Here is a 14,648-nt window from a genome sequence, read left to right as displayed (position 1 = left end):
AGTTTTTTATTAGATAATGGAAACTAAACGAAGGTCACTAATAACTTAAAGAGATGGAAATTGATCGACAGTTTTACATCCAAATATAGAGACTATATACGTCAATCAATATTCACTAAAGATTCCGAAAGTCGCCAAAGTTCGCAAGATCTGGAATAGAGACGGCGTGAAATTACACAGAATTAAGTGTGAGTTTGGTTTTAACAGAATTTAGTCTCTTACGATAGGATCTGTTTCAAAATACAATTTCGACTACTCAAGCCCTATTTTGTCCATATATTGGGATTTCATCGTCAGTTATCCCTGTCATATATGATAAATTTTATCTTAAAATCTGGTCTTTAAGCTGGATACTTATTTACATTTCGACTACTTCTAGGACTACCAAATCATTATCGACCCATAGCGAAAACTAGTTTTTGTCTTGCTCTGTACAAGTCCGCTTTAATTTACAGAAATGCTTAATTCATAAACCTCATTAAAAATCTACATGAAACTCTTCTTAACAACATGTGTATTCCGTCCATTGAATATCCGGTCTGAGTTCATAGAAACTTTGCTTACTAAAACCCCAAGTATATTATTAATTTATTGAAATACATTTGTTTCATCTCCGTCCTAAACATTCATAAAACTCCTCAGAAGTTAGGCTCCCAAATTTAGTTCACCGATGATCTTGTGGATGGTAAATTGGCAATTTGAGAGGATAAAAGATCTGACACGTTCCATATTCTCATCAACTAAGGAGGTTGATGATCATCTGGACAACGTTGTGGTCATCATGGCTCTTACGGAAACTCTTGGTCCACTTGAAACGAGTTGTTTCATTCATCGTTATCCCCGTAAACCTCTTGACATCCCATTGCTTTTCTGATAATCTTTCCCAAGTTTCAACATTTCAGATAAGTTCGCGTATTTAGTCAGCAAAGTAGTTGCACTTACATCTCTTAATCCTTGTAAATCTTTTTCGTTCTAATCTGATGCTAAGATATGTCGAAAATGCTAGCTGACAGATTTATAAATTTGGCCTTGTTGTGTAATTGGTTTACTGAGCGACTGCCTCGTCTTATTAGTACACCTAGATAAATCTATTGTACCTTCGACTATTACTAAAAGTTACTGTTATTGAGTCTTATCTACGCAAAATACCATTTAAATTTGAATTATCTCTCAATGTGTCTCTACGAAATTTTTAGGTGATGTCAACTTGTTTTCTTGACATCTTGGTAAACCTATGACTTTTTCCTAATGAATATGTTTTTGTGATATCCCAATGAGTAGGAAATTGTCGGTGTTCAAACTATTTAACTTTTATCCATTGGGTCTTGCTTTACCTATTTCTGTTTGGACATTCGTGTAGTATAACAACAAATAATAATTAAATACAGAACAAATATTGATGCAGAATAGTATGAATTCATTATATTTCGTGGTTTCTCATCAGCTGCTTACAACCAAGTATGACCTTTCCTTGCATATATATATATATATATATATATATATATATATATATAGTTGACCTTTTGCTATTCCAATCCTTTATATTCAATTATGTCCATTGTTCCATACTATTTATTACCCCAATGCTAAAACTCCGATACATATTTGGTTGTAAGCAGCTGATGAGAAACCACGAAATATAATGAATTCATACTATTCTGCATCAATATTTGTTCTGTCTTTATTTAAATTCATAAAGGGAACTAACTACATGAAATAATAATTAATACCTGCCGCATTACAGCGACGAAATTCCTAATATACATCGGTGGGTTGGCGCAACTTGTGAAATGACTCAGTTCAAGTCACTTTCAACATAGCATTCGTAAAGTTAACAAATCCATCTTTTCTCATTAACTCCTCTACTAGCGTCCATATGTTTGCAAGTGTGGTAAAACCTATACACGGAAACAACATTTAACTCGTCATGCTTCAAAATGTCCCAAAACTATTCCAGAAAACAACTTATCCAAACAAAAGGAGCCAGTAAAAGTCGAAAAAACTTATTCGTGTTCGCAATGTTCTGCTGGACCTTTTCAAAAAAAGAAAATGGTATCGGCTCATATGGCTATAGTACATGGGTAGGTGCTAACATTTTTATTTTGTTACTACTATTTGTAAAAAGTCCATTTTACGGTTAAGTATGTCCCTTATCCTTTTCTTATCTAAATGTTCTCCAGCCACTGGATCGAAAATTAGTTTTCATTACCTACGTTAGTTTCAGCGGCTATACAGAAGTACCGATTGAATGAACTAGTACCATGATTCACTTGTTCATGCACAATTCAGTATTCAGTTGTCAACAGTGTATTGACTTAGTTTGTTCCGTTTTATGTTTGAATATAATCGTGGTGAGATGATATTCAACTATTTAATATCCATGGGTGTAATTAATACCATTTCATTTGCAGAAAACGAGTGTGACCGTATGATGCGCTGCTTTTCTTTCTAAGTAGTATTGTGGTGTGGTCTACTTATATCCATATAAGTAGTATATGGTGTTGGTCAGACATAGAATGTATTTTGGCAGAAGACCGATGAGCAAAGAACTGAAATGAAGCGCAATCGTTTGGAAAATGCATGAACAATGGAATTAGAGAAGAAATAGTGAAGATTGAAACAATTGGTTGTTAATTTGCAAATTGACTGTTCATTGTATGGTTTTCAGAATTTACTGAGATAGTCTGTAATTTTTTCTAAAATACATTCGATTGTCCCCAACCAGTGTTTTGTTCACTACAGTATGTATGTAGTGGATTATCTTCGGGATGATTTCTAATATTTAGTATATCACCCATCCTGTTAACCGTTAATAGATGGCTCTCATCAGTGTATAAATTTCAAAAGACAATACGAAGCGTTGAATAGAGTCCATTTATGTTCAGTGTAGATTATATATGATTTAACTTCAGCTGTCGTCTAAAAGAATAGGTGTTCAGGCAGAAAGTAAATGGGTATGTTTAACACATCATAGCCCTTGTAGTTGATACATACTTATAAGGAATCAATTGAATAGTAATACTGTTATATATATGGCATCTTTTTTACATTAATACATTATTCAAGCGAACGGAAACATGTATGTGACAAATGTGATCGAGCGTTCCCCACAGCATCTAAGCTAAGACGTCATTCATTAAAACATCATGGTTACGTATGTAAGCTGTGTTCTGAACAAATATCTGAAAACCCTAAAAATGGAGAATCAGTTGCTCCCATACCTATTCATTTTGAAAGTTTTGCGTTTTTGAGACGCCATATTGCTAAAGCTCACCCAAAAACACGTAAGTTACTTGAACCTTTGTACTTTTATTTATTTCACGGAGTTTTGTTGCTTGTTAATTTGATATAATATATTTATGGTTTCTCAAAACACTAGTGTTAATATCGCAGCTTACTTCCAGTTAGTTACCCTTATATATTTTTTCTTCTTGCTCAACTGTTTTAACGTCGCTTTCTCTCTAAGGTTGTGTTATAATTTCTCTTATTACGACCCAGATATTCCTATTGCTTAGTATTCTTGGACACCAATTCACTCGACAAGTCCCCAGGGCAGAGAACGGTTGAACAGAAACGAAATTATATTCCAAATTACAAAGGTAGATGGAAGTAAGAAGCACAATAGGAAGAACGTTAGTATATTAATAGTTTTTATATGAGAAGATCTTAGAGTCTTTTCCAAGTATCCACTGGCGCTGATGTGATAAGAAATAGCCAATCAGCGTACCCCAACTCAATCGTGCACGAAACTTGCTTTAATCCAATCCATATTTCGCTACCACCTCCCCTTTGAGCAGATTCGTAGGATCTGGTGATAGTGTCCAACTGCAACCTCGTGCCTGGCCTGTGCCTTCGATTTGCCCATCGTTTAGGCAATAAAGAAGTGGTATCATTCTTTGCTTGCAAAGAAATTGGCCTATCTGTTCTAGGGGGTGTGATTTCAAAGGTGTCCAGTAGAACTTCAGGAGCTGTTCTATACTGGGTCTTATTGTTGTCTATCGAAGTTGCTTTCAGTTGGTTAGCATGACGCACCCAAACTTCTGAACCAACTGACATGGCATCATTAATGAACAAGGAGGATTCGATGCAGATGTTAAGGCAAGGATTGGCAAAGCAAGAACAGTATTCCTACATTTGAAGAACACATGAAACTGGAAACAGCTGTCTCCAAGCCAACATCAAAATCAGAATCTTCAATACCAACGTCAAGATGGTTCTACTGTACAGAGCTGAAACTTGGATGACTATCACAACCATCATCGAAACTGTACAAGTATTTATCGACAATTGTCTACGTAAGATAGTCAATATCCGTTGACCGAATACCATCAGCAACAGCCTACTATGGGTGAGGACAGAACAGCTTCCAGTTGAGGAGGAGATTAGGAAAAGGCTCTGGAGGTGGTGGATGGGACATACATTGCGAGAATCATGAAGCAGGACCACAAGGGAGTCACGAGGAGAAACGGAAAATTGGGAGACCGAAGAACACGCTACGTCGATAATTGGAAGCAGTCATGAAAAGGATGATTAGCAACTGGAAATAACTGGAAAGGATTGTCTAGGATACAATTGGATGGAGAGTGTCTGTGGGCAGTCTAATCTCCTCCACGAGTGGTGGCAGTCGTAAGTTAGTAAGGAATAAAATAAAAAAACTGATGGTAGATGATGATTTTATTCACCCTCCAAAAACACAACGCGTTTTATCAACCAACTACATTTACGTTTGCTTAAGTTTTACTGACATTTGACGAATTGTCAAAGAATGTCATACATAAACTGAAATAATGAAATTTCAAAATGGATTTCACACTAAATTAATACTGTTATATCGTGTGAGCGCGTGCGTGCCCAGTTGTTATGTCGGTTGGCTCGCCTATTAGAGAACAGTAAATTTATTGATCGTCCAATGGTACACAAAAGCGTTATGAGCAGTCTTGAGTACTTATCAGTCCTGCTTTCTGCCTAGCCCAACCAGTTAAGTCCAGAACACCAATAACAGCCTCTGCAATATGAATCATTATTCTCAAACATACTGGCTTTAAATACCAAACAAACCGACGACATCGTACCATAAAATAGAAAATAACATTTGTACAAGATTTGGCCAAATGTGGCTGTGAATAGGGGGAACAGTAATTGATAGAATGGGTATAACTCAGGAATGGTAAATCGTATAATAATAGTTCAAAGGTCAAAATAAAACTCATAATAAGAGGGACACGAATATGGATACTTTAGTTACTTAACAATCATACAATAGGAAATATACATATCATATTGGTCCATAAATAGTCCTCAAAGTTACCATTCATAATTCTCCACGGGATACAACAAATACAAACAAATGCTACTTTTCTCCAAATCACTATCAAATTAAATCAATAAAAATAATGAAAAATTATGTACTGTACTTTGTAGACGTCGTACAAATATAACATTGAATTACAATATAATTTGGCGCTTGATCTTTTGCTAACACACGTCGACCTTGATAATGGAACAGGCTTTTTTCAGTAATCATAGCTTATTAAAAAATGTCAACGCTTTTTCTAGTGCCACAATCCTATATGAAGCCTGCCCATGTTTTCAGAGTTGATTATTTGTATTCTCACATCGCAGTTTATTCTTACATTTCTTTATACCTTCATTCCGTTACATAATCCCCCTTTTTTAAGAAGGTCAATTTACCTAATCATCAAACACTGATATAAGAATTTTAGTTAACTGCACTTAATTAGGTTTCTTAAAGAAATTTATTTAAATATATAAATGTAATTCATTTGCGAAGTGTAGACTTATGTAGTTTGATTTGAACCATCCTATACGTTTATGGTCTACTGACACTTCTTTTTCTGGTTAGCGTTTTTTTAGCAAGGTTGTTTTCTAATATATGGGCTTACTGACCTCATCCCCAACCCTCCTCCTTTTTGCGGGCTTGGGACCGACAGTAACCCTAGAAGAGCTACATGTAGACTTAAATGGTTTAAAATGTTTTTTTATACTAACATTACTACCTATCTATCCAAATAGAAGTAGGTACAGTGGCATTCGAACCTTGAAAGCTGTGTACTTTAGTCGTCAAAATTAGCAAAATATGTAAATTAAGGATAGTATTCAGACGACTTAGGCTGAAAATAATAAATTTATTAGTATGCACAATTAGCTGTTATTATTACCGATATTTCAACTGTATCTGTTCTTACTATATAACCTTTTCTTTTTTACAGCTTTGCAATGTCCTACGTGTAATATGCGTTTTACAAGACCCGTTGCACTAGCAGAACACGAATCTACACATACCCCTGGTGGACCGTCTGTAAGACGACGTTTTATTTGTCCTTTATGCTCGCCAGGTGTTACGGACGATAAAGATAATTCCAACTCACAAGGAAAAGATGGTCTTGTTGCATTTACAGCTAAAAGAAATTTAGATACTCATATGCGTTTAGTGCATGGTAACTTAAAGTTTCCATGTACATGGCGTGGATGTCCTGTTGTTTTGTCTACCAGAGTAAGTAGATATCTAGTATATTTTGAGCAGTAACATGTATTTGTCTGTTAGTTTGATAAATAGGAATATTTTAGTGACAAATTGTATTGTCATACAAAATAATTCTCTGCTAACGTCTTTTACTAAATCATATGTTATCTCATCAACCATTTGTCATTTATTTAGATTTGTCTTGAGACCTGATTGGTTAGTGTGCGAAGATAGATATATTTGGCAATAGGAATGTCAGTAAATATGTGATATATAACCTTGTATTTGTATCTAGCATTGTATTTTTCTGCCCTGGATTTCATTGGGTGTCTTGACGCATGTCAACGCGCGTCTGGCTCATAACTAGATCTCAATGATCTGTTGGATACTTTGTCACTTGAAGTATTACGTGATCTAGTTTTTGGTCTTCCTTACTGTCTGCTGTCAATCGTATGAATGCGAAACCCAGTTTATGGACGTTAGAAAATATTCTATTTCTGAATTTTTCTGCAGTATACCTTTAGTTTGTTGGCTTTATCAAGATTGAATACAATTGTTCATGTTTCTACGTGTCTTGGAATATTTTTAAATATCTCAATATTTAAAATCCAAAATAATATCTACGGAGAATGAACACGAAGTCACCTTGATTCAGCGAACATCATTTTTTAATGTTAAATGTCTGTAGCAACTCATCACCGTATGCCTATAATTTAAAACCTGAAGACGTTTTTTGTATGATAGTTAATGAGAATCTCGTACTCTGAGTGAATATATACACAAAAATACGATTTCCATAAATCTAGGCATCGGGTATTTTTCTCACCATTTCTCATAGCTTCCAGTTGCTACGTATACAACAGAATGTGATTCATGATTGTTTAAATTTTCAATATTCTCTAGCTAAGTAAAATCTCTACGTCTCTTTGGTAAAATTGAGGTAATGTATGCCCTCATTCATTGGCAGTTTTTTAGTGAGAAGTAACACACTTAAGGACTTGCTTGATCTATTTGTATTACACAGCTATAATCAAGGAGTTATTGACAGTCTTTCTGAGCCATGTCAGTAGGTGTGAATGTCTTGTTCAGGCCACACGAAATTGTTGTCAGTTGTTTGAAGATACTAGGTGTCATGACCCGAAGTTGACAGCAATAGCAAAGGTAGATTCACACATTATGATTCCCCAACTTTTGAGTTTCGTTATTATTATATACCCCATATCTCGTAAGTGAATTTCTTGTATTCTCTGTACTTAATCTTTCTTGCCATCATTGGTGGTAATATTACATCTAGTCATTTGCCACTCGTCGTATCAGTTTTATCTTGATGTGCTGGAAGAGTTTAGCAGCTTGGATTAATGCAGGTCTACTCTAGTTCTTACTTTGGGAATAACTGAATAACTATGAAAGAGAAATTGTTGGTTGAGATTCATCTTTAAAAATCATAAGCATTTACTTTTACAGATGTCTTTTATTGTTTATACAATTGGTCGATCAAATAGTTGCTGTAAATATGTCCAAAGACCTTTAAGATGATCGGAATCCTTTTACAGCATTAGTATGTGTATACTGAACACTCTGGTCTCAGAATAATAAAACTTTCAGGACGATATAATCATTTTACTTATGCACTTTTTTGCATTCTCAGTGCCATACTAAGGAATGCTTATTTTGGATTATCAACATGCATTTAAATCATACGGATCGTATTTTCTTTTCACATTCGATAAGATCACATGCTTGTCATTTATCTTTTCATACAGTAAATCTGCCTGTTGCTTATGTTATATTAAAACTCGTATCTACCAATAGCAAATATATACTGTAGGTGAATGTGGTTAGCAGTTGAATACGGGACTCACGTTTCGTCCCAATTAGGATTCACCATAGTGGACATCAACTCTGCGGTGCAGATACATCCAGCGCATGAATCTCAAGTGGGACGAAACAGGCGTCCTGGATTCAAATACCAGCCACATTCGTCTATTCTACATAAAATTGTATCACAATGACCATATCAATACATTCCGCACAGTATGCACGTATGACAACTAGGACTGATCAAATTTCAGTCAATCTGTCAACAATAGTACAGTCTAGAAACATTCCAGGTTAAATTAAAAGTGTAACATTTATATTTATTCGACCATATGAGTAGCTGAAAATGTTAATCTCACTTTTCCTTTCTTATTCTAATTGATTTACATGAAAAGTCACTTTTGCATACTTCATGAACATAGTGAATATTCAATTCTATTTAGTTGACCCCTTTGCTCTTTATTGATTTTTGTCCTCATATTTAGCAAAAACTGAATGAACATATGGAACGTCATCGGCTAGGCAAGTCAGTTGTTTTCAAAAGCCGAAATAGACGTAATAATCCACGTAATGATTCAAGTAGAAAAATTGATGATGATGATGATGATGATGATAAGAAAAACAAGAATAATAATAATGAGGATTATTGGGAAACAGCTAGTCAAAATAGCATTATAGCACTATTGAGTGATGTAATGGATTGTTCGGCTAATCAAATTTATTAATTTTTATGATAATAATTTCATTATTGTACATAATGGTATTTTGAATTGAATATAGAAAGAAGAAGGAAACAGATATGTAATTATATATTTCCCAAGTATTTTTGTATTCTGTTAATATTTACATTTACATTTTCAGATTAAAGAAGTGTTTGAAATGGTATGGAAAATAATGATGGATATTTATTTTCAGAATATATATTATACTACTTATTACCTACTTTTAGTAATTAGCTTAATAATAATAATAATAAATATAGTTGTCAAAAGTTGAGCTATATAGATTTAATGTAAAACTAAACACATTTGTATGTCTAAATGTGTACTAGGTAAGGATGGCAAATCGATTGATGAGGTAGTGAAACTTCATCAGTTGAGATGGCTTGAACACGTGTTACGTATGCCCAACCACCGACTACCCCGACGTGCAATGTTTCATGGTGTAGGAGTAGGTTGGAAGAAAGCTAGGGGCGACCAGACCAAAACGTGGCACAAATCCATGAAGTCACTGACAATTGGACTGAGCCATGTTGGTAGGTGTAGACTACCTGGTTGGGATTTGCGAGATGATAACAATCGATGGTTAGAGACTTTGAATGACATAGCTGAAAATCGTTTGCAATGGTGAAGGTGCATCCACTCTTTGTGTTCTACCAAATTCTGATCTTCTGAATTCTTCATGTCCCTATCCTTTCTCTCTTTCCAAATTTATTTCACTGGATTATACCCCTTCAGTAACATCTTCAAACCCTTATCTTTCACATAATACTTATACTCTTACTACTTCTACCACTATGGGATTTGAATGGACAACTGCATCTCTGTGCTAATGTGGTATGGCAACTCGGACTGATGTACGTACGTACGAAGTTCTATGTTGTGACTGACTGACTGATTCATTTGAACATGTAAACATTGATACAAGGGGGCACTAAATGCATATGCACCACACAATAAAATTGAGGTTGTGAAAAGATAGATAATGGAGGATGAGTAACTATGAATAGAAATTAGTGTATGAGAGTGACATAATAATATTAACAGTGGGAGAAGCAGTTTAGTTAGGAAAAATACATCCAGAAAAAATTATTTCAGTTGAGTAAGTCACGTCCATTCTTATGAAGAAAATTAAAGTACAACAGAATCGCCACTGCTTTTTATTCCGAACCATGTTCGACAACTTCTCAAGCCACTGTGTTGAAGTATCTCTAGGACCCCAACCAGGGAGTCGCGAAGAACCAACAGAAGCCAGCCCCTTACAGCTTTCTTTCGTACCATCGTTTGTAATCGAATAGCTCAGTCGTTCCTTAATTCTCAAGTATCATAGGTCCATAATGAACCCCAAATATCAGTATATAACACCATTATTCAATATTAGCCTTATTACATTATAATGTTTATGGGATCAGTAATTATGGCTGCCTGTTTAGACTGATGACTGTGAACATATCAAACACAATAGCATCTATGTGACGAACTCAATTAATTCCAAATAATAAATTATTGTGTCAAATAGCTCATTTTCATAATAAGTACGTGGACTTGGTAATATGCAGTCATACAATTCAATTGTTGAGATTATAATAATTTAAATTTCTCCCTAGCTAACCGATAAGTGGTAACTGCACTCAAAGGATAACTGACTACAGATGAAACGAGAGTATTATACAAGTTAATGGATATAAGTACTGGAAATTTGAGTGGTGAAAGTGGTAATCTGAAATGAAACCATTAAATGATAATCGAAATATTGAAGGTGTTTGCATGATATGTGTGAATCACTGTAGTAGTGATAGTGATCTAGCTACAACTTCCGTTATAAACAAGAAAATCTCATTATCTCAATAGAATGGCGTTGATAAATAACTCTGAGTTTCACGGCTGACAGTTTTAGCCATTTGTATAGTTTTATGAATTATAATACTGAAGTATACAAATTCAGTTGGCTGAAAGTTACTCTCACAATCTAAATAAATGACTATAACAAATGTAGAAAGAAAAAAAATTGATGAATATATACAAGTAAATAGTTCTGTAACATATTTTGAGATGAGAATTTTGACACTTCAGGAATATTCCCGTCTATCCTGTATGTAATTCAATCTTTGTTAAGGATCAGAGTAAACAGAGACCTATCTTTATTAACTCGTAACTGCGGATATGTGAATGGTGATGGATTTCCACTATTATTTGGCATCGAAAGTTAAAAGCGATCCGAATCCAAATGTCCAAATTAGCTATAAATTACCAGATGTTTTGGGTAATAACATGTAAATAAGCAAGATTCGACAATGAATAGAATATTTTATAATTACTCAAAGCATGTCATAAAGGGCTATCTTCGGGAAAGTTACGTTACAATCGAACCTATGAAATTAGTTGCTTTAATTGTTTTTGTAAATACGGCTACTGAACATAAATAGTGACTGAATGTTAAAGCAAGAGACAGTAAACTTATTAAATCTACTTGAGGTTTATTATGTTCACTTATTCCTAGTGATATGCTACCGTAATAACAACCAGTGGTTTGAGTAGTATTAGGTAATTTATGTGGCTTGTTTGTTGTACCAGGTGACATTTTACTGAGATCACGAAATGTTATAAGCTAGACAACTAGTGCTTCTACGTTTTCAGTGGTTGTTTAACTTAGATTGATTAGCGATCTCAACCAAATTCGGAAATGAAATTCCACAACTACATACCGTCATTTATTTGGTTACGAAGCATAGTACATAAGTGGTTCATTCATTTTCCTACCTGTAAAAGTATTCTTTGACGTCTTATCGTTTATTCATCCTTTCATTAGATTCACTTCCCTTTTCTTGTGACATTGTTTATTTGATTTTCAGTTAGTTGCCAATCTTCCTACCTGATACAGCTGTTGTTATTACAATTACTCTCTGTTTATATTCCTGTTCTCTTAAATTCGATCATCTCAATCTTCTGCTGCAAGGAATTCCACTTCTGACTAGTGTTACATACTATATATATCCATCAACATAAAAAACCTACACCAAAATATTATCTGTTGATGTCTTAGTCGAATATGTTTATTTTAGACAGTTTAGTATTCAGAAACATATGGACATTTCTTGTTTACTTATTTTTAAATAAATTCATGCATGTAGTCATCTCCATGTCATCAAGACACATGTTTGAGAGGGATTTCAAACGATCATCTTGCTGTTTGAATAACGTTAAAAGTATTATTTTATTAATTATCAGAAGGGGCTTTGTGGAGATTTAGTATGTTTCATAGTTGAAAGCATGAGTCAATGTATGGTAATGTATGGTATAGTGACTTCGGGAAGTACATCCAGGAGCTCTAGTGAGAAGCAGTGACCAGTAGAGTGCAAACCACGTCTGTCGTGAGATAGGAACTCACTGATGACAATTGGTGAATGGTTGCTCAACTTCGTGGATTGGTTGAAGTTAGGCACAGACACCATGGGATGCCGGCTCAGTGGTCTATCGGTTAAGGGCTCTAGCTCGAGACTGGTAGGTCCTGGGTTTGAATCTCGTGAGCGCGGGTTCGTGGATGTGCACTGCTGAGGAGTCGCATAATTGGACGGAACGACCATCCAGGTTTTCCATGGTGGTCTAGCTTCAATTGACTCATGCTTTGAAGTATTATTTCATGTTTGTAATTCTTATTTACAACATTTGACTTTGAGTCTTCGGTTGAGAATCTTTATCTTAATTCTGGCTATCCGATTATTTCCAAAGTTACACATACATTTCCATTACTTTAGCCCTAAATATTCACAATAACTCATTGAACCATAAAACAAAAAAACTCCACTTTCGTTCCCACCCCCCTGATTTTTTTCGTATCCTTTCGTAATCGTTTGTGATGATCAACTCAGTGATCAAATATTGTATCCTACAAATTCTTTTCATAGATGACACAGAATGTACACAAATACTGTCGATTGGTACATTATCATTTAATTGCTAATGAATAGTGAAAGCCAACTGGTGAAATTCAAACATGTCGAAATTAATTCAGTTGCATCGGATAATTGTCTCACTATATAGTAAATTGATTTCAGTTGAAACTTTACTATTGGGTACCGAACCGGCAGTTTTAATGATTAGGCGTTCACGTTGAGGCCTTGGAAGTCCTGTGTTCAGGACCTTGTGGAATCAAGTGAACGGACTGCTGAGAAGTCCCATACTAGGACGGGAAACCATTCCATTTCTGTTCGGTAACTGTGATTGGGATTAGTCTGTGGCAAATAAAACCTTCAAACTAAGTTTTTGAAGTCGAGCATTACCTACTGATGTGAAACTATAATGAGGAACTAATTAAGAAGATAAGGTTTCTTCATTTAATTTATATTTTCAAATATTTAAACACAAAGATTCAAACTGTGGTCATAATGCAATTATAAATTACTACAAGTATTTAACATCACATTACTATTCTTACATCTTTCCAAATTTTCATTAGCTTCCTTTGAATTTTCGGTTAATTTTGATCTTCCATCATTGTTAATATCATCATTTAAAATCTTCTACGTTTTAACTTTTCGAATGCAACTAAAAACCTTTTAATGTGATTAGTATGTTACGGGATGATTGCATTTTCTATCATGGCATTGTGTACGTTCCAACTAAATAACCGTCAACACGTGGGTTGGTCAACAGTGCAAGAAGCTTAGACGAAATATGTTCCAAATAGTTTACTTGCAATGTTAAATTCAAATGATACAAACAGTAAAAAGAGCAGTTAGTTTAATAATAAATATTGTTTAATAAGTCAATATGTATATAGAAGAGAATCAGTCATCAAGCGTTTTAAGTAAGCAGTGTTTCAGAGGTCCATAGAAATAAGAGCGTTACTTACTTACGCCTGTTACCCCTCGTCGAGGAGCATAGGCCGCATACCAGTACTTTCCATCCAACCCTGTCCTATCCAATCCTTTCCAGTTCTTTCCAGTTAACATTCATCCTTTTCATATCTGCTTCTATTTCCCGGCGTAAAGTGTTCTTTGGCCTTCCTCTTTTCCGCTTCCCTTCTGGATCCTAAGTTAGGGCTTGCTTCGTGATGCACATTGGTGATTTCCTTAATGTACGTTCGATCCACTTTCAACTTCGCCTGTAGCTCTTCTAGATTTACTGTCGCTCCCAAGCCCAGGTAAAGGAGGAGGGTTGGGTATGGTGTTAGCGACCCCAACCCGTAAAAAACTAACTCACTTAAAAGACGCTAACCAGAAAAAAAGAGTGTAACTTGAAATAATTGCTTTTGATTATGCGAATTCTCTTCTACGAGCGTGGATATACAAATATGAAACACAGGTGAATTATTATGAGCTATAACTATAGCCTGTCTAACAAGCTGGTGTTCGAAGACTCCACTAATTAGAATGTGTGAAAACTTGAAAGTTGCTTCCATATAATTGATTTTAGCCACAATTTATTGGTCAATCGTTTTCAATCAATGTATCAGATTGTTATAACGGTCGGTTTTTCTTCGTCTGTACGATCGGGGCGTTAATTTACTTTAGAAGAATATCTACACTAGATTCTTTTTTAATGTCTATTCTACAGGACATCGACACAACTCAGATCAAGAACATATGATTAGCCTGATTAGAACGTAAGCACATTTCCACACCAAA

The 14,648-nt window shown here is 34.9% G+C and overlaps 1 protein-coding gene across 1 annotated transcript; it reads left to right on the top strand.

Annotated features, from left to right (window-relative positions):
* Positions 1-1,869: 1,869 nt before the first annotated feature.
* On the top strand, positions 1,870-9,236 carry Smp_005520.1 (zinc finger protein, putative; the record flags this gene model as incomplete). Its single annotated transcript, XM_018790600.1, has 5 exons — positions 1,870-2,081; positions 3,067-3,284; positions 6,231-6,514; positions 8,788-9,122; positions 9,164-9,236. Coding segments are annotated over 4 exons (954 nt in total), but the record flags the coding sequence as incomplete, so codon positions are not given.
* Positions 9,237-14,648: the final 5,412 nt, after the last annotated feature.

This window comes from Schistosoma mansoni, assembly GCF_000237925.1.
Source record: "Schistosoma mansoni, WGS project CABG00000000 data, supercontig 0049, strain Puerto Rico, whole genome shotgun sequence".
NCBI classification, from domain to species: Eukaryota; Metazoa; Platyhelminthes; class Trematoda; order Strigeidida; family Schistosomatidae; genus Schistosoma; species Schistosoma mansoni.
This window is presented reverse-complemented; position numbering and strand designations above follow the sequence as displayed.